Raw genomic sequence first — 21,250 nt, 5'->3', positions numbered from 1 at the left:
ATGGGCATTAGATTTCTAGAACAAATGATATTTTCCAGCTGTTGTTTTGGCGTCAGGACGTACCAGAATACCAGCGGATGTTGGAGGGCCATACTGGAATGGTTTCCTTGAACACTGCAGTTCGCGTTTCGTCTCCCTTTGTAACCTTCACCTGATACAAAAACAAACCAAATATTCTTTAAGTGACATGTTCTGAGCATTTGAGTGACACAAAATTAATGGCTAGTTTAGGGGTAATTATTTGTATTACTCTTACTGCAGATACCAGGTCTAAACACGCGCATATTTTCCGCTTGTTTGTCAATATAAACCAGTCTTTCGACCACAGTGGCAAACGTAAGCGAGCAAGCATAAATGAAGTAAGTAGGCAGGTAGATAGGTAGGTAGGTAAGTGAGAAAGTAATGTATTGTAGGTAATTTATGTGTCATTCATAAATTAGTAAACGCATGGAAACAAAGTAATAATATATAACTGAGCAATGCATTGTACTAAATGTATTTTAAGTATTATATGTCGTGTATGGAATGGAATTTAATAATAACAAAAACAGTCGTACTCTGCTGTTCCTCTTTCCCTGGCCGGGGACATTGTGTTATTTTCTTGGGCAAGACACTTTACTCTCACGGAACCTTGCGATGGACTAGCATCCCATCCAGGGGGGATTAGAAATACTCCTGGTCACTTCATGCTACTGAAACCAGGATAAGCTCCGGCCTGATGGGCCACTTGGCTCGTATGCAGACTTTACCTTTTGCCCACCTACCTCGTTAAGGTTCCAGGTATCACTTCCGAAAAAGCTGTTTTTGACTCTTCTTGGTCTTATCTCAATCCTCTCCACAGTGCCCACATCAAGATCATAGAACTCTGATACAATCACGTGTAGGTTGCTTAAAAGAATAAATCAGCTGACGATAGATCTAAACTCAAATAAGTTACCTATATTCTAAATTTTACTGTTCAAAATTATTCTGTTTGCCGCAAGTTCAGGGAACTACCATATATAAGCAGTCTCAGTTGAAGGCATTCCTGGTTGAACAAGTCCAGATATAGAGAGCTGAAGTAGGGTATCAGTTTTAGGGTCAGGGGCCCCGTTTCTCGAAAGCCCCGGAAACTTTTCGGGCCGGTAAAGCCAGTTTTAGTTCATCTGTATCTAAAAACGGAGAAGTGTATACGGCTGAAACTCCTTGTATGAAGGGAACCTCTCTTCATATTAAGAATATGTGAATAAAACAGCTCTGTAATCGTTAGGTTCGAGATTTTGCTATGGCTTTACGGGTCGGAACAGAGTTTCCGGGGCTTTCGAGAAACGGGCCCCAGGTCTGAAAAAGGGAATCGAAAGTCACTATACTCTGGTCTGAATTAGGGTAAGGGTTTCGAGGAACGCACTGCACATCCCCACCTAAACTGGGGGAGACCTCCCCGGGTTTGTCTACTATAACTTGGAACAATTAAACCTTTCCTCAGAGGGAAGTATTGGCTGAAAAAAATCACGTGACGGAAAGGGTTGTAACAACGTGTACCTATCCTTCGATATAGAGAGTTTAAATGAGGTATCCATTTTAGAGTCACGTCCGAAATCACTTGTTTTGGTCTGAATTAGGCCGGTAGCAGCTTCAACAAACGCACCGCACTTCCCCACATAGGTTCTCTGGATGCCCTCCCGGTTTTACCCTCGTGGTACCATTAGTTCTCTTCTGAGAGGGAAGTTGTTGCTAGAAACCCAGCCTAGGGAAAGGGCTGTATCAGATGCTAGGAGAGTCAGCAGTATCTCAACCGAACCTGACATTCGAGGAGAAGAGATCTAGACGAACTTGTAAAATATTCTTAGACACGTTAAACTGTTCAATCGCTGTAGTTTGACATAAGAACTGTTATATCGAACTACTGGGATTTAGCAGTTTTGATATCGTTTCTGAGACTTGTTTTTAACTGGGTCTAGTGTGTATAAAGACGTGATGTCTTGTTCTGCTCGTTAATTCCAACACGTTCCTAAGCTCAGCATTTAAAATTTCTAATGAAACCTGACATTTGGTTTCAGCCAATGTATTTGTAAATATTTGAATTGCCAGGGGTGATCATTCAAAAGGGAAATCTTAGAAGGAAACAGAATTACGTTTTGTGGACGCGGGTCGAATTTATTTTCGTCCTTACTACGATTGTCAGTTGAGAAACACGCGACGAAAGTTTGGTGACCAGGTTTTAACGTTCAACTTGTGTTATTGTCCCGGGCAACTGGCTCCGTTTTCAGTGGCAACTTGTCGACCTTTGACGTCACTGGCAGCAAAGCGCATTGTTACCATTGGAAACGAGGAGAGTTGCCCGTGGCATCACCGTAATTCTAAGTCCAAGAACTTCGTCACCAAAGCTCCGTCGCGCCTTACTCGACTGATAATTGTAGTAAGAGATAGCAATTCTTTCTGCGAAGTCGTTGGAAACATATTTTGTTCCAAACATTACACCCTAAAAGATGCTAGAATAATTATATCTCTAGTCTCTATCGTTAAACGACACAAAGCTAGAACTAAACGACACAAAGCTAGAAAAGATGACCACGAAAAGGTACGTCAAACACTCCCGTCACTGTGACATGTCCCCCCGGACCCTGAGCACGGAGGAACACAAAGGATAATATATCATACTTTTCCCTGACTAGTGTTGTCTCGTGCAAGACATGATCCGCAGTTTTCTGTTTCCCTTGTCCTTTGATCCTTGCAGTCAGTTCGTAGTCACTTCTCACATGCGAGTCCGGGGTGTAAACCTTCACCGTGTACTTAACTATTGGAAAAAAAAATGTTGCTATGAAATTTGTTAGTAGGCGCATAGAAACTAGCTAGAGTACAAATACATTTCTTTTATGTTTGCATAGTTAAACTGGAAGGTACTCGCCTGCCAGGCCCTGTTAATATTTTGAATTTTTGGATTGAATATTTATCAATTATTCACAAGTACGCATTACATTGGATAGCCAACGAGGAACTTCAAATCATGTCATATCCAAAAAGCGCGACTACGGTGAAAGAATTTTTTTCACTAAAAACGCCCCCAAAATATAAAAATCTAAGATAATATATATATATATATATATATATATATATATATATATATATATATATATATATATATATATATATATATATAAACGCTTTTGACTGTAGAGTATGGTATAATGGTTTACATACCATGATGGCTAAGCCATTGAAAACTCTTAAGTTGCATTATCCAATGATCATTTCTAATTTGTTGATTAAAAACTGGATCATTGGACAATGCATTTCAAGAGCTTTCAATGGCTTAGATATCATGGTATATATACCTCTTACTAAGCGAGTTCGAGGGCCGTACTGTAGGTTACGGACCGAATTTTATCCCATCGATTTAAGGCCCAAGCGCGAAGCGCGCGGGCCATAAATCGAAGTGGAAAAACGAGGATCCGTAACTTACAGTGCGGACCGAGAAGACGAGGTTAGTCAGATATGTATCATATCTCTACTGTGTGTCTGACGGGTTCGGAAACCATTTCTATTCACGCAGAACGGCTTCAAATTTCTGACGCACCTCGAAAGCAAAACGAGCCAATTTGAAATCGTTGTTAAGTCACTCTTAAGTCGTCAGCAGGTTTTAATACCGAATTTCAGAAATTAAAGAACATTTTAAACTTTTACTTGCTTAAAAAGTTAAGAACACTTGGCGAAAAATCACGCAACATTTTGGCAACAAAAACAGCTTTAAATTATAGCGGGCCGTACAGTAGAATACGGCCCGCTAAATTGACCAATCACAGCACGCGTACTTAGTGTCATTATTTTCCCCCAAATCTGTGACACACTCCAGACATTCTTGACACAGCCAAACAATAAATTTTATTCGCGCACTTTACACTGCACATCAATCTTTCACATTAGTAAGATACATTTGCTCCTGCTCTCAAAAGATTCTGTTTTTTCGGGGTGTAGCGAACGCGTTGATTTCCCTCAGTTTGAAAATTTTCCCCCTCTCTCACGTTAATTTCCTTTATTGCGAAGCAAATTTACCTTCAATTCGCGTTAATTTAAGTCGCGTTAATTTCAAATACGTTAATTAACACGAGCGTTAATTTCCTATAATAAGATACTTTTTAGACACTGTCAGGGACTGAATAACATTTTGCCCTGAAACTTAGTCAAGATTTGGAAAACTGAGCGGCACTTCCTCATTCGCCAAAAATCCAATTACTATTCCTATTTTGCCACCACAGGCTCTCCCTACCCTCCCGAGCCACCTAGAGGAGAGATTAATTGCTCATGAAGGCCATTGCAGTGTACTTCCTAATATGGCTGCATTCCTTTGGGGTAATCCTGGTCAGGATCAATGATCCAAGATCACTTGTATCGTGGGGCATTAAAAGGCGATAAATCCTTTATCAGAGTGGAATCATCGGGTCCTTTGATCCACCAAAATCCGAGTGATCTTGGACAATTGTTCCCTGATCCAGAAGATCCAAAAGAACGCACCCTTGTATACAGGGTATAGAAAGATAAAGTTCTTATTCTCTTTTTTCCAACTCCCTTTAATTCACTCTGTCTGCCCCCAAATTTTCCATAAGCTATCATTTTTAAATGCTCTTGGGAGGTCTGCGCATTCCCAAGGCAGTTTCACAACAATAATTTATGCAAAATTTTTGGGGCAAACAAAGTGAATTATGCGCAATTGTGCAAATAGAGAATGAATTAAATAACATTCTTACCAAGGCAGCCAACCAATCGTTTCACGCGAAATGCCAGGAGATCCGCAATGTTGTTATAACTGGTGACCCTCACCGCATTTGTATCTATGACGTTATCTGGCTCAGAGACGATGCCTTTCAGCTGTTGTATTCGTGATGCTTTCTCAGTGTTGTGAATAAGGACACCAATAATATTGATGCTGTTGTCTTCTTTCAACGACTTTGCTGTTTGCTCGAGTGTGGAGGTGTCCATAATGTTACCATTCTCATTCTGTGCGTTCCCGTCTGAGAATATGACTAGAATCTTGAACATTGCAGACGATTTATTAACACTGACATTTTGAACCAAAGTCTTTGGAATTTAAGACCTGCTGTCTTGCAGTGAGTTTCTGGTTTTGTAATTATATAACTGAGGCCAGGTACCCGTTTCTCCAAAGGCCTGAAAGCCATTTTTAGTTAATCGGTATTTAAAGACAGAGAGTTGTATTCGCATGAAACTTGTATGAAGGAAACCTCTGTTCGTATTAAGAATATGTACATAAAACAGCTCAGTAGTCATAAGGTTTGAGATTTTGCTACAGCTTTTCGGGTGGAAAAACTTTTCGGGACCATCGAGAAACTGGCCCTCGGTTTTTATAGTATTTTCCCCAAATTTTCTCTCTTTTTGATATCAACTTTGATAAAAGTCAGAGATAACGCAGATAACTTGAATTTGTTCATCACAAAGTCTGACCAAAAGAGAAAATAGCCAAAAGTAAAACTCACGTGGGCCTTGTCCTCATATGAGTTGGCAGGACGCTTTTCAAACTGTTTCAAAACCATTTTACTCAAGGCAAGATCTAGCAGGTTAAGGCCGCTTCCTCCATGTTGGTATTCGCTGTCCATGTAACTGACTGTTTTATCTGCGCTTCCAAAGCAACTAATTCGCCGCGACGTAGCGTACTTTGCCACAGCAAACTTGAAGTCAGATGACACACTGCGTAGTTTAGGCATCATTTTTTTCAATACGGTTTTAATGTTTCCAACTGTCTTTGAGGAAATACCTTGACTGTCTTGAATCAGAAAAATCACATCCGTCTTGTCCATGCAAAAGTAAACTCCTGCAATTAGACAACATTATCTCTGTTTTGTTTTTTACTGCAGAACTTGTGGACAATCACGAACTGTTCTTTAATCTACTGTTCAACCATGTGTTAATAAATTAAGGTGTGGTCACTGGTATTTTACTTCAATGGGCGCTGGATAAGATATGATGCATAGCCATCTTGTCGCAATGCACCTCTTTCAGCTGTAAGAAATTAAGCCTAATATTTGTTCTTGTTCTTGTTTTGATTTTGCCATTTATAAATATATTTACAACATACCAATGTACAAGACAAGGAAGCCCAGAGAAACCAATTAGGCTTATGCAAAAGACCACCTTAAAGATACATAAGACTTAAAAAAGGAATAAGCACACTAAGAGAAGTAAAATATACTTATACCAAGCAAGATAACTTAAGTTTATAGTTAAACACAGCAATACTAGAGGCATATTGAATTTCAGTGCTGAGAGAATTAACTAATTAGGGGCCTTGAAAACGGAGTGAGAATTTCTTGACATTTGCTCCACAGTAGGAGCAAATAGTGGTAAAAACAGGTTCATTGAAACTTTCAGGAAGGCGATTTTTGCAAAGGTACATAACTTTACCTATTTGAAATTTGATGATGTTTTCAAATTATAGGATTTTGAACCTCACAAAAACAGGATTGGTGTGTGCATTAAAAGTACAAGATTGCATTGTACTCATTTATTATAGAGGATTGATTAATTATACAAGATTAATCTGTATCAATAGCCTTTCGTAACAAGTGGTAGCTTTTGTAGTAAATTCTTAATGCCTGATGTATTTACCGTGTTTTTAAATAAAGATGAAGATGATGAAGTTTCATTGGTTTTCAAACAAAAGATACATTTGCAAAGTATTATTTGGCGCGACTTTTTTAACTTTAGAAACTGCAAGGATTTGGATAACGACAAATTTCGCCCTCAAATTGGTTCGAAACTTAGACAATTTGCTGGTAATCCCATTTAAAAATTCCAAGGAGTGTTCCTGAATTGCCACTTCTCTTCCCCTCCCCCCCCCCTCCCCCCGTACAGGGAGAAACCTACTTAAGAAGGCCATTGTAATTTACTTGCCAGTCCTATACCAAGAGATAAAAAGATAAAGTTCCAACAGAACAAAGGTTAGCTTCTTACCATAAGAACAAGCGAATTCCTTTATTTGAGTTGCTAGGAGATCTGCGATCTTGTCGAGGTAAGCAGAAAAATCGGCTGCTATAGCGTCATCTGGTTCAGTGACGATGCCTTTTAACTCTTGTATTCGCGGTGCTTTCTCGGTGTTGGGAATAAGGACACCAGCTATTTTGATGTTGTTATCGACTCTCAACATTTTGGCTGTTTTCTCAAGCATGAAGGTGTCCATAATGTCTCCATTCTCATCCACCGTGTTCCCGTCTGAGAATAGCACTAGAATCTTGATCAAAATTGGAAACGAGTTTGTGAATACGAAGAATGAAAAACAGAATTGACAACTTGAATGAGAGACTTTCGAATTAGAGACCCGCTATCTCGCAATATGTTCCTATTTTGTAATAATATAGCTAAGGTTCGGGTTTTATAAAATTATTCTCGAATCTTTTATCTTCCCTATACCAATTTTAAAAAAGGGAAGACTGAGGCTATGCTCTTTGGAACTGCGAAAAGAATCAATCTTCAGGGAAATGAGCTTAATATCTCTGTTAATGGGGCATGTATCACTAATGTCGTTTGTTTACAAGTACTTGGGCGTTGACCTAGACCCAAATTTGAACCTTACATCACACTTTGATTGAACTCACTAGAAAGCACCAGGCAGACCTAATCTCTTAAAGTCAATCCGTTCGTCGATTGACCAAGAATGTACTGCAACAATCTATAAAACAATGATCTTGCCTATTTTTACATACTGCAGATCACTTGGTCTTGATTGGTCAGACACGCGAAAAAGTCTGATAAAGAACATTGAACAACGAAGTTTGAAAGTTATTGGTAACAGCAATCTAAAACTTCCATCAGCAGAGAACTTAATTAAGCGCAAAAGCAGTCAGTTTGTCTTCGACTGTGTTCAAAATAATGTTTGCACCCCCTTTAAGACCTACTTTGAAAGATCACTTCACTCTAAGAACACAGGGAACAATAGTTTATCAGTGAAACTACCTAAAGTTCGCCTTGAATTTGGGAAGAAGAGCTTTCACTATCAAGGAGCCAAGATTTTTAATAAACTACCAATCAAATCTTAAGGCCTTATGTGTCCGATGGCGCGATGAGGACTGATGATAATGACCAATCGAATTTAGACCCATAACTTCAAGATTTCTATTTAGCATAAGCTTTAGTGAGCATTTTTACTAATTTTGCACGCCTTTTTTTTTTTTACCTTTGTTTTTACCTTATTTTCACTATAGTTTCTTTTACAGGACCTCTCTGATAACAGTGTTGAATACACTCATGGGTCATCCTGTTTAAATATTCGTTATTATTATTATTATTATTATTATTATTATTATTATTATTATTATTAAAGATTCGCACAGCTATTGATGATATTGAAGCTGGTTTCGTCATTGGCTCCGGGCAACAACAAGTTGCCTGGGGAGGCCAAGAAACACCCCTTGTTTGCTTTTTCTCTTCTTTCTACATCTCCAGCACCTTTCTAAGAATTCTTGCCGACCCCAACAATGCACATCTCTGGATCAGTCCAACAGGAATGTCCACCTCAATGGCTCTCAGATTGTCCTTCAATCTCAGTGGTATTGATCCCAATGCCCCCACTACCACTGGAATAGCCTTTGTCCTCACACCCCACATTTTTCGAACTTCTCTTGCTAGATCTTGATACTTTTCAACTTTTTCATCTTCCTTCTCTCTCACCCCATTATCCTCTGGAATTGCCACATCTATAATCTGACAGCTCTTGTCTCTCTTGTCAATGATCACCAAATCCGGTCTCCTAGCCCCTATTTCATGGTCTGTTCGCACACTGAAGTCCCATAGAAGTTTGTAATCCTCATTTTCAAGCACACTGTCTGGAACATGGTCATACCATCTCTCCTTTCGTTCGAACCCACATTTTCCTGACAGGTCCCAATGGATTGCTCTAGCCACGTTATCATGTCTCCTTTTGTATTCTTTTTGTGCCAGTTTCGAGCACGAACTTACAATATGGCTAATGGTCTCGTTACCCTGCTTACAGATCCTACATTTCGGGTCATTCTGTGACTTGTCAACCATCGTTTTAATATAGTTTGTTCGTATTGCTTGATCTTGTGCAGCAATGATAAGAGCTTCTGTTTCTCTCTTGAGCTTTCCTTCTTTTAACCAGGTCCATGTTTCCTCACTTCTTTGTCCTTCACCCTGTCTTGCAAACTGTCCATATAACGGCTTTTCTTTCCAGTCTTGAATATTTTCAGTTCTTCTCCTCGCTTTAAAGTTGGCAGCTGTTTCTCTATTCTCATCCCCATCCCTCCTGATTATTATTATTATTATTATTATTATTATCATTATTATCATTATTATCATTATTATCATTATTATCATTATTATCATTATTATCATTATTATCATTATTATCATTATTATCATTATTATCATTATTATCATTATTATCATTATTATCATTATTATCATTATTATCATTATTATCATTATTATCATTATTATCATTATTATCATTATTATCATTATTATCATTATTATCATTATTATCATTATTATCATTATTAAGAAAATTGAGATTTGAATTTGGTGGTCACACAGTTTAGATCAACTCGTAAAAATGCTAAAAGTAAATCTCACCTTTGCCGTGTCCGTTTTTCTGTCGCCAGGACGCTTTTCAAACTGTTTCAAGACCATTTTACTCAGGGCAAGTTTTAACCGGTTACGACCGCTTCCTTTGTGTTGGTATTCCTTGTCTATGTAACTGATTGCTTTATCTGCGCTTCCAAAACAACTAATTCGCCGCGAAGTAGCGTACTTTGCCAGAGCAAATTTGAAGTTAGTTGATTCACTGCTTAGTTGAGTCAGCATTCTTTTCACCAAGGTTTTAATGTTTTTAACTGTCGCTGAGGAAATACCTCGACTGTCTTGAATGAGGACAATCACATCCGCCTTGGTGTTGCAAACAGGACTGTCTGTAATTAGACCGCATTATTAGCAGATCAATTGAATAGGTTTAAACATGGCATAAATGTGGCCTAATTTCTTCCTTATAAGTCAGAAGATGTATTTTTGTTGACCGAACTTTCCCGCACTCATTCGGTCTTTATTGTATACCAAAAGTCTACTATGAAATAGAGAAAAAATGTATTCAAAGTTTCGAATGAATTACGATGCAAATCACTTAGTCCTGGAACTAAAATGGTACCTGTGATATTGCATTGCTGATGTGAGATGTTGTCAGTATCAATCTCCCTTTTATAGATTCCCATACACCGAACCATCTCCATGTCGCAAAGACATACAGCATGCCTGCACTTCTTCTCTTTCATAAGGCTTGCAGAATAGTCACTCACTGGAGCTGCATTGACAATTAGGTAAATCTTACTAAGCATGATTACCAGTGAGGCAGGGTTGTTCAAAGCCCGATTAAGCTAATCCAGAATTAGCGAAAATTTTGATTTCAGTTTTGCAACTTTTCGGTGAGGTTTACTGTTTTTATTGTTCGAGGTAAATTTATCTCAACTCAAGCAGTAAAGTGCGAACCGTACGTAATCATGCCCTGCTTAAGAACAATTTTTAAACAATTTTTAGTCTCATTTTACAAAGGTATTTTCACTTATGTGTTCTTCTTTATCACTTTGAGCTAATACTTTTTCTCAGGACTAAACAAACATTTTATCCTGAACAAACCTCTCGAACACAACAACAATTCATCAAGTTTGGAGGCAGGAAATCATGGTCGGGACAGTGTCTGGATATCTGATCTTAATTAGCATAGATTTTACGATTTTATTTCTCCGTTTTCTCCTTAGTTCTAGTTTCCATTAAGAAGGTATATCAAACATTCAAGACAGTGTTTGACAACATTTCCAAACACCTCGAAGCTCTAAAAAAGTACTCCCTAACGCGTCGTATTTTCAACTAACTTCTCGGGGTTTGGAAATGTGGTCAAATACGGTCTTGAGTGTTTGATATGTTACTCACAACACTTGTTGGTATCTTTGTTGTAGAGGAATTGTTTCACCTTAAACCTAAGTCCTCCGACAACATTACACTTGTCCGGATCTTTATCAAGGTCTTTCTCACAAAAATCATGAACTTTGCAGCAGCTGATGAAAATAACCAAATAAACAATGAACGAGAAAAAGGAACAAAAGGGGAAAAGAAACTATAGGGGGAACCAAGCTAAAAGGAAGAGAAGGGAACAGAAAATGTAATTATAAATGGGAATATATGACACAGGAATGATTGATTTGAAATCAAACCGTGAAGTTAAACAGACACCAATAAGTAATTTGCGCGCGCTTAGAGGAAAACGTCAGGGTTTTCATATAATTTCTAAGATGCTTACTTATGCTTTTAGTGGTCAGCACTACTAAAAGCAAAAATAACAGTGAATTTTATGGCACTTTTTTCTGTGAAATTGCCTTAAATCTGGCAGAGTAGTTATAATAATTTGGTTTGCTTGGCGTCAGTTTTTAAACAAAGACAAAATATACCAATTTGCCAAAAAAAAAACCAAAGAAATTCACTGTAGAACCCCTATTTTATTTAGTGTTTTAAATTTAATCAGACCAGACTGTCATGTTATGATTTTAAAAATGGAAGATCTGATCGAACGAGGTTCAGACTAATCTAACCTGCCATACTCTGTAAAATATCAAGCTCTGTGAAGGAGATATAATTTACTCTTATAGCGTCGTTGCTTTTTGAGTTTCATTTGTTCTCTAACGCCTTTTGTTAAGACTTTATTATAAGTCCAATTCTCGAATATGTTACAGGATTTTAGGTCAATTCTCGAGTATATTATAGGATTTTAGGTCTTAAATTTCAAGAAGCGTTGGTAGTTTTAATTCTCAATTTGTAAGTTGCAAGAATTCATCTAATTCTAATACACTTTTGACTATTTTTATAGAAAAGGTGCAATATAAGTAATAAATGTTATTGTTATTGTTATTGTTATGGTGTGGAGGAAGTCCATACTTACTAATCAAAGTTGTCCACGTATTTTCCATGTCCACGTGGACCACACCAACAACCGTAAGTGAAGAGATTACAAACGTTAGTTCTCCCTGTCGCTCTTTGAACCAATTTTTCCATTAAGAGATACCTTGGTTGTTCGGGTATACCAGGACATGCTCTTCTCTCTCCTCTCCCCTCTGAAAAATAAAATTTATAATTCTGTTCTAATATTTTGGGAATACCGATACAGAGTCGATTCCTTTCTTTTTTGAAGAAAGCTGATTTAATTGTTTTTGCCAGAAGATATCGGATTTGAAATTTGAAATAAATGTAATTCACGAAAATCGGATAGAAAGTGAGTAACTTTATTTGCGTGTCAAATTCATCAAACACGATAGGCGTTACTTAGGGACACGCTGTAGAAACTACTAAAAATAACTAAAAACTTACACCAGCTACTAGATAGTTAATAAAAATGCTAATAGAATCCTTCAACATACAAAAATCACTAAAACTAAAACTAAAAATCACTAAAACTTACATCATCTGCTATATAGTTACTAAAAATACTAATAAAATACTTCCATATACACCAATGTAAATTTTTAAAAAATATAAAACAAATGAATGCTAAGAATAATATAAAACTAGTACTAATAGAAAACTGTGTATATAAAAGTGTATGTAACTAACTGTTACATACAACACATGTTTGACAGCCGCTGGACTCTAATAATGTTAGGTCGTTTCTTATTTCTCTAGACAGAAAAGGTCTAAAAGGTCTTCTGTCAGACACAAACTAAATCACGTTTCTTTTCTATCTAATATGGCATTTTATCAGAGAAAAGTGATCAGAAAAATAGAGGTTTTGGTTTCTGAAATGAAAAGGAATCAACATTTTACTCTGTTTTTCCTGACATTAGCTGACAAGACACCATAGATGAAAATCTCTTACACATAATAGTAAACTGGTATGTAAAAGAAGACGTTTCTTGAGGGAGAATATCAGCAAAACATTTCGGTTCAGCGACAGTGCAAAATTAAAATCCGCACTCCAAGCACGAAGGTAGCGCATTGAAAAAAATTATCATTCGATGCACTTTTCATCTTCTAAATCTGTTTTGCTGCAAATAATATTCGCTTATGCGTAATTCTAACCACGCTCTTGAGTGAAAAATAGCAGATCGCTTCCTTGAGCTGATTTAAATATGAAAAAAAATTGTTGATCCAATGATAAAACAATTATTGAACTCGGTTATTGCAAAATATCGTGATTTATCAGTGTCTCGCAGATCAAATAATTGATCTGCTCGCCACTGACAAATCACGATATTTTGGTCAACATCGTCCAATAGTTGTTAAACATCAGCCGGCCAGCCTGGCCTACAGAAACCATCAAGACTTACCCTCTGTCAAACTTGTTTCTTTTAGTCGATTATGTTTGATAGATGATGCTCCACCTTGTGAAAGAAACCTTTTCGTATCAAAAATTTTGTAACGTATTTATCTCTAAATAGGAGGTGAAACAGGATTATACAATATTTTTAAAATCGTTAGAGGATTCAAAAATAAATAAAAAGATCGTAAAAAAGTAGAGTAACAGCAATTTTTGAGAAAAAAACAAAATTTTTCATTTTACAAAAGTAAGTAAGTAACTTTATTTCAACTCGGGTTGATGAGGCATGTTTCGACATTCCTATGTCATCTTCAGTAAATGTTCGACCGTTGTACATTTGAATTTGCATATTTTGTAAAATGAAAAATGTTTCCTCTTTAAAAATAAAAAGATAAACTAGTTGATCTATTAACAGAAGCAACCTTCTAAGTACTACCCATGTGGAGGAATGCCACGATAAATAGTTTGAAGGAGCAAATGGCGGCTCAAAGGTGGCTCAATGGTAATGCATTCTTAACAATTTTCCACACCATTTTAGGCCCAATACCGCTTATTACAAGTGCACAAAACTCTTATAAGTCACATATCTTTTTATTATCTGAAACATGTTGCTCCAGAAACAAAATTTTAATTGAAAGATGTTTTAATGGAAAACACAAATTACAAATTAATTATTAAACAAAAAGCAGTTCGGATTTTCTGTGGTAATCTTAGTTTTTCTCCTTTCATAGAACTTGAGATTTTACGAAAATATTTCCCAAGTTAGATCGATCCGAATTTCTTCCAATCAAATCTTCGAAATATTTTTTAATATACATATGCACCAAATTAAAAAAAACAACAGGTAAATAAGTACGTAAGATCCTTTATTTTAACATGATGAGATTCAAAGCATTGCATGCTTTAGGGGTCATGTGTAACTACTCAATACTTAATTAATGTGAAGTGTGGATAAAGTAAATCTACAAGTTAAAGTGGATAAAATATGCTTAATCAGACTTGAAAGTAAAACCAATACAATACAGTTTATAATTTAAAATAATTTAAAATAATTTGTCATACCATAACGTAAACTCATTAGAAGGATTCCCCATCCCACCAAAACGGCGGAGACAATCTTCATCTCTGTCCTTCGTAAAGAAACATGATACAAGCTTAGTGACCTCGCGGTACAGTGTCAAATAGATATATTCTTTGTTTGACGCAGATTTCTGTAAGCGTAACACAGCTTACGCAGTAGTGTAATATCGCTTTACTGACGTGAGTTCTAACGCAACATTGCTAATATATATGTTTTTCACAGCGTATAATACTTCAATAACAAAGAGTTGAACGTAAAACTGATGATTTAGGAAGGTGGCTGGCAACAGTTTCTAGTACTTTTCCAACAACATTTTCGAGTCCCTGGTCAAACGTTTTCACTATACGGACCGGCCCTGGGGCCCGTTTCTCGAAAGCTCCTGAAAATTTTCGGGCCCGTAAAGCCATTTTTAGTCCAACTGTATCTAAAGATCGAGAAGTGTATACGCCTGAAACTTCTTGTATGAAGGGAACTTCTCTTGATATTAGGAACATGTGAATTAAACAGCTCTGTAATCGTAAGGTTCAAGATTTTGCTATGGCTTTACAGGCCCGAAAAGTTTCCAGGGCTTTCGAGAAACGGGCCCCTGAGTCGGTAAATAACTTATTTATTTCCCGCTCTCTCTTATCGCTTTATTACAAAATTATGGCACCTTTAAAGCAGTCGCCACAAGGTATTTTTTCATGACTACATGACTGAGGCGCAGTTAGAGTCCATTGATGAAATGATACCTAAGTGTGATATTCAAACTAAATTCATGAACTTTAGATTAGCGGTGACTTGTTAGCTTCAAGAAGAACTTTAATTTTACGAAGTTTCGTGACTGCACAGTCATTTTAAGCTTCCGATTTTGAAACTGATGTAATCTGTTCTGTCCACCACAGGACATCGCGTGTCTGTCTTGACCTTTAAGGTACATTTCATTAATTGCCACCGTAACACAAAGAAATAATCTGAAAATGTTTCTTATATAATTAGAGCCAGTTAAGATCAAGTCTTTTATGTCAAACTGGACAGCCTTTTATTCGTACAATTTCTAAATTGTTATAGTCAGACATTGAATCATCTACTCGAGTTTGTGCTTCAGTGGATGAGATATTGATATTTCTAAAGGATAAACATCACTTTAATTTGATTTGAAGAAAGGTGTAAAAATATACTGAAAAAGAAATATCTTTATGAAAGAATCCAAATTGAAACATACCTTTGGATAAAAAGCAGGAAATATTAATTTGTATTGTGAGGTTCTCCGTTGGCGATGTGTTCCTTCGAGTCTCCTATGCTCGTAAAAAATAAACCCAGTTCACAGAAAATAACCATATTAACAGGGAATAGCCAAAAATTCGCCCTCACCCTTAATTTTTAATGATGTGAAATGTAAATAAACAGTTAAGCGTCAAACCTGAACCTGCAAAACGAAGCAGGAACAAATATTTTAACTGATCCGAATTCCTGTTCTCTGTTGAATGTTTTTGTGATGAAATAAGCTCTAAACGACGAGAATTTCAGCTCGTTTTTTTTTCTCGAAAGCTCTTGTAGACAAAAATTACTTTCTAAATATCAATTTCTCTGAAATGTGTGGATCGACGATTATAAATATAATCACCTTTCTAAAATACTGTTGAACCTCCCGTAACCGACCACTCAAGATGTCACGCCTAGGTAGTCGCTCAAGGGAGGTGGTCGCTTATGAGAGATTAGACCATATTGGGTAAACATTTTGCCTCCTTAACATGTGGTAACTGAAGAGACTTACCCCATGTTTTAAATGTTTTATTCGTGTGAAAAGGCAATTTCGAGAAAAATGCGGTACTTCCCATTGAGAAATTTCCGTCTCTTGTCGAACCCAGGAATGCGATAATGTTGCAACACCTTATTATCCTATTTCTGCTCTGTTTTTTGTCAAGTGGTCTTGAAAACAAACGAAAATTTCAAACGGTTAGCTCTAAAAGTCGTCGCAGTCGCTTACGAGAGGTGGTCACTTACAAGAGGTTCCAAATGTAGTGATTTGACTTGGAAACTTTTGCTATTTTGGAATACTGGTCGCTGAGGAGAGGTGGTCGCTTGAAATACGTACGAAAAAAATGTTTCATGACATCCCCAAACTAAGACAGAGATTAAACTCAAATGCGCAGCGCAGTATTGTTAACGAAATAGAGGTAAATAGAAGGTAAAGGGAGAAACAAATCATATATAATAAATGCTGATGAAGGCCAGATATCTCAAAAACCGTAACAATTAGTAATTCCTTTGTTCAATTTGAGAAAATGTTACGAATGATACACAGTATCGTTCGACCAAATATTTTGTATATAAAAACTTACGATCTCAACAATTCTTTCGCGGAATTCACTTTAGTTTTAAAGAAACAGCTAGTTCATGATTTGTTTAGTCGGGCGTCCATGCTTTTATTGACCAAAAACGAAATATATTGACCTGTTAAGAGTACAAGTACCTGCTTATTTCACGCCTACCTAGTACATATGAGCCACGAAACGCTCAATCGAATACTAATTATATATTTTTTAAAATAAATAAACCTTTTAATTGAACAGACTGCGGCAAGAAGGGAATAAACTTCTAGCGTAACTACGTTATTATTTAAGGGAGACGAATTTAAATTAAAGGGTCTCAACTCGTTTAAAAAATTAACGACTTTTCCCTGAACAGACTGCTCTCTTCACTAATTAGTTTGTCTTCCTGCAAGCAGCGTGGCAAGACACGAACCTAGCCAAGCATACTGTGTCAAACTTGTAAACAATTTTGTCACTTATAAAAAATTTATTGTGGAGCTAAGATAGAGTCCTAAATTCTACTGCACCTTTGTGTAAGTGTAGAATATTAATTTGTTTACTACACCGTAGTAAGTTTTAGTCTTAAAGTCGAGAAACTGGCTACGGTAAATTCTCCAACGTAAGTTGCAGGTCTAACGCCTCACTTAGCGTTTGCGTTTTTGATGATAGACTTTTATTTACTTGTAATTTGCTAAATTTGTTTTATTTAACTTGGATTGCTCTATCGGTGTCTAGTAGAATACCGTGATGCTTTTAACTGGCATAACTTGAAAGTTAGAAAAGAAAGATGCTTTTTTTGTGTGTGTGTAATTTCAACTTAATCTTTTTCAGGTTGAAGATGAAGTCAGTGGTGATTTTCAAGTTCATCCTGATGTTCTTTCTTATTTCACATCTACCAAAAGGTTAGAACTGTCGAATTGTTCTTTATTGATTTAAATGTTACGGAGAATTTCGTCTGATGCATATGAAACTCAGTTATTCGCATAAATCCAACTGTTACAATCAATGTAGCCGGAGCGTGAACAAGGGAATTGCCGTCCATTACATGAATTCCAGTTCAACTAAAGAATTTTAGTTAAAATATCGAATTACTAGATCTTACTAGTTTTAGCCTGACCACCATTAGAAAGATTTACCGATATTTTTTAGTTGCTTTCAATATAAAAATTATTTTACTCATCCTGGTTGATTATCAGATGACTGTAACGATCTCAAGTGTTACCTTTACTGTCTCGGATCCAACGCACGCTCGACGAATAATTGAAAATTATAAATCGGTTTCCTTTGAAGACTTTCCAAAACTTGTGTTGTATCGTGAATGTAATCTGCCACCTGAAACAGAGCAAATAATGTTAAGTATTTCACCTGTTCGAGAACGAGAAAAGGATGTAAACAAATGCTTCTATCCATATATCATGTTAGGACGATATTCCAAAATTCTTATTCCAAACTATACCCAAGTACCAACTGGACAAGTTACGGGATTGTGAAGAAGTCACTCGGATGACCGACAAAATTGACCGAAGTTCGTGTCTTATTGGTTTTCCACATACTTCCATGCTATCTGGTACACAAAATTTTACTAACTTCAATTCTACTTGTGGATTTGCAACAAAATTTGTATGTAATTTGTATGTATGTACAAGTTTAATTTCAGATTTTGATATTTGAAGGCGACTCTAAATTTCCTTTCTATTAAAGTCTGTTCTTGATTGTTGGAAGAAATGCATGAACGAGTTGATTGTAAAACAAGTTAAATTAAGAAAAGTATCATATAGAATGAATAGAGCAAAGTGTTTCTTCCTTAATTAGTTTTCTATAATTTTTTTGTTTGGAGTACAATATCGCCTCGTATGAAAAACTTTCGTTCTAACCAGTAAGCTCCTCGTTTAAAGATTCATCCAATAAAATAGTAATCTGCGAAGTACCATTTCTTGTTAGATGAAGATATTTTAATTTCATGGCAAGTAAGGACAGCAAAGACAGTTTAATTCACTTACAGCTTACCTTTCGTGTATTCAAATCGCCTGCTAGTTTGAATTTGACCCGCGCACGTCAACAGTGACCGACAAATGAGCCTACGTGTTCCCAGGGAAGACTTCCTCATATATCGCACCTTCGTGTTTAAGATCACTCCCGGCTTCAGAAATCCCAGAAGGATCTAGAAATGGACAATCACACGACGCGAAGTTTACTCACGTGCAGAACCCAGAAGGCTTTGCACGCACTTTTGTCCTCCACGAGAATATCTACGCAAGCGCATGGTAACATCATACGGGGAGGAATTGGGTACAAATATCTAACATAACTTGAATGAGACTATCCGGGGAGATTACCCCTTATCCTCTCTCGCCAGGGGAGGGGGTCATTTTTAGTAACCGTCTCCATTCCCCGACTTTCTATTGTAATGATACATGTACGTAGTAAGAAATTGAGAAACCTTTTCACGGGTTTTGATGCCACCTTGTTTGGGGGGGTAAACATGAAAAAAGTATGGTAAATGTGAGGGAAAAATAGAGAATCTAATGTCTAACAACCCAAGAAAAATTCGAGTTTTGAAATGTTTATGAATTAAAAACAAACGATAACAGGTTAAAGAACTTACTGGTCAAATTTTAAGGAATAGCCTAGCTAGAAATGCCGAGATTAAGGTTTTCATTTTTCCATACATTTGTTTGTAACGCCGTGTCAGAATTTCTTGGAAAATTTAGATAAATTTGCATGAAAGAACTTAAAAAAGAAATTCATCGCTCTGTGCTCTTCAAATTTAAAGAAAAAGACCTTCTGCTGGATAAAAAAAAAATCTTCAGAACCTCAACGCTCAAATTATTGGGCATCCAGCTTTTAACTTTTCCCATACATTTAATTTAATTTTTGCTGTGTTTTTGCAGTTACCGCTTGTTTCTAATTAAAGTTCTAATGACTATGTGATGAAACATTCCAGCTGTGGACTGTAGCGCCAGCAATGTAAACGACTGCTACACTTTCCATGACGTTGACAGTACATGGGACGAAGCCCGTGACGCGTGCCGTGACATGGGAGCTCACCTAGTTACCATGGAGACGACAGACGAGTGGAACAAAGTGAAGGGCTTGCTCGCAGAAAAAATTAAGGAGGCCGGTAGTTACACTCACTATTACATTGGACTCCGTAAAGAAAGTGGAACGTGGAAATGGACCGACGCAGGATCGCCTGGTGTCACTGTGACAACAGACGACAGTCGCTGGCAGGAATTCCAGCCTTCTGGTGATGCTGACCCAAGGCAAATTTGTGGGGAAATCTGGTATCCCAGTGCAGGGCTTAAAGGGCTTAATGATATCCTATGCAATCATAAATTTAAGGCTTCGCGTGGATACATCTGTGAAAATTATTAAATTAAACCAAGGTTAACTGAGTTGACCTAATCAATTAATTGTCGAAATCAGTATAAAGGGGAGTAAATTGTAAGCTTAATAAAGCGAACTGAATAAAAATAAACAAAAGAGTTTTGATTTCTGCGTTTATTTGGTTTCTTCTTGGCCAAGGAGAAAGCGGTGTATGTGTCAAATATTTGCCATGGAAGAGAAGATCAAGCATTCTATCGCCACTAACTTCTGGTCCTGTTTTTCCTTGCAAATTTCCATGTATATGTTGAATGAAAAGATATTCTTTTTATTAATATATCAGACGGTGAACGAGGGAGTTGTTTATTTTGTTCTCGCTAGTGTTCAGAGTTCTCCAGTTCTCGCACAGTTCTGCCGTATCGAGAATCATGCGCTCACCAATACAATAGAACATAGGTTTGGCAACTCTATTGACCAATCAGAGCGTGCTTAGTATATCAGTTATTTTATAAAGGTAAATTACTATAAACAACTTTTACTGTTATGTCTTAAAAGGCAAAAATTTAATAATCCAACAATTCATTCTTTCAAGTACTACCATTTATCCTTTATTTTTGATTCTTTACTTTCATGACAATTTATGTGCATCTTTTTTTTTAAGCTATTCTGTGCTGCTGCTGTTCCTATTCCGCTTCCCTGTTTTTCACGCTTTGGATTTGGTGCCCTGCTTTTTGCAGTTCTCCCGCAAAACGAAATGCGAAACCATTTTATTTAACTGAAAATTAAGAGCTGTTTATCTTATTGCGAAATTTAATCGACTTAAGTATTACATAGCCATCGTTCTCGATACTATTACTAGCCCGAAACCGATTAATTGACTGAATGCAATGTTAAAAGCCATGTTCTGATTTATTAGTCCAAGTTTCTCAGGGCTTTTTCTCCAACCTCTCGGTAATTTCTAACCAACTCTTGTCTTAAAACTATGTCCACTTTTTCGAGTCTAATAACGTTTTGTGTAGTACTTTGGTCCTTTTTGCGGACTGAATATCAAGATGTACTACTGTTGGCAAGGTCCTACAGTAAAAGATATTAGATCCCAAAGGTTGAATTTAGTTTCAAGATAGTGGAATATAAGTTATATCTGTCCGAAGTTTGACATCATACTCCTTTCGACCCGTCAAAGAGACGTGATTCTATTAGCGATAGATGAAGTTTTTGGCGACTGTGGTCTTTTTTGATATCAGCCAAAAA

At 36.8% G+C, this 21,250-nt stretch overlaps 2 protein-coding genes across 2 annotated transcripts; one reads left to right on the top strand and one right to left on the bottom strand.

Annotated features, from left to right (window-relative positions):
- Positions 1 to 346: 346 nt before the first annotated feature.
- Positions 347 to 13,359, bottom strand: LOC145467964 (uncharacterized). Its single transcript, XM_081451616.1, has 10 exons — positions 13,311 to 13,359; positions 11,930 to 12,101; positions 10,927 to 11,051; positions 10,148 to 10,300; positions 9,580 to 9,914; positions 6,943 to 7,219; positions 5,469 to 5,803; positions 4,725 to 5,007; positions 2,641 to 2,776; positions 347 to 888 (listed from the first exon to the last, which is right to left on the bottom strand). Exons 2-10 carry the CDS (start codon positions 12,040 to 12,042, stop codon positions 690 to 692), a joined length of 1,956 nt encoding a protein of 651 aa, XP_081307742.1. The 5' UTR covers positions 12,043 to 12,101; positions 13,311 to 13,359; the 3' UTR covers positions 347 to 689.
- Positions 13,360 to 17,214: 3,855 nt separating this feature from the next.
- On the top strand, positions 17,215 to 20,393 carry LOC145468864 (hemolymph lipopolysaccharide-binding protein-like). Its single transcript, XM_081452556.1, has 3 exons — positions 17,215 to 17,294; positions 17,507 to 17,577; positions 19,620 to 20,393. Exons 2-3 carry the CDS (start codon positions 17,514 to 17,516, stop codon positions 20,048 to 20,050), a joined length of 495 nt encoding a protein of 164 aa, XP_081308682.1. The 5' UTR covers positions 17,215 to 17,294; positions 17,507 to 17,513; the 3' UTR covers positions 20,051 to 20,393.
- Positions 20,394 to 21,250: the final 857 nt, after the last annotated feature.

This window comes from Orbicella franksi, chromosome 14, assembly GCF_964199315.1.
Source record: "Orbicella franksi chromosome 14, jaOrbFran1.1, whole genome shotgun sequence".
Classification (NCBI taxonomy): Eukaryota; Metazoa; Cnidaria; class Anthozoa; order Scleractinia; family Merulinidae; genus Orbicella; species Orbicella franksi.
This window is presented reverse-complemented; position numbering and strand designations above follow the sequence as displayed.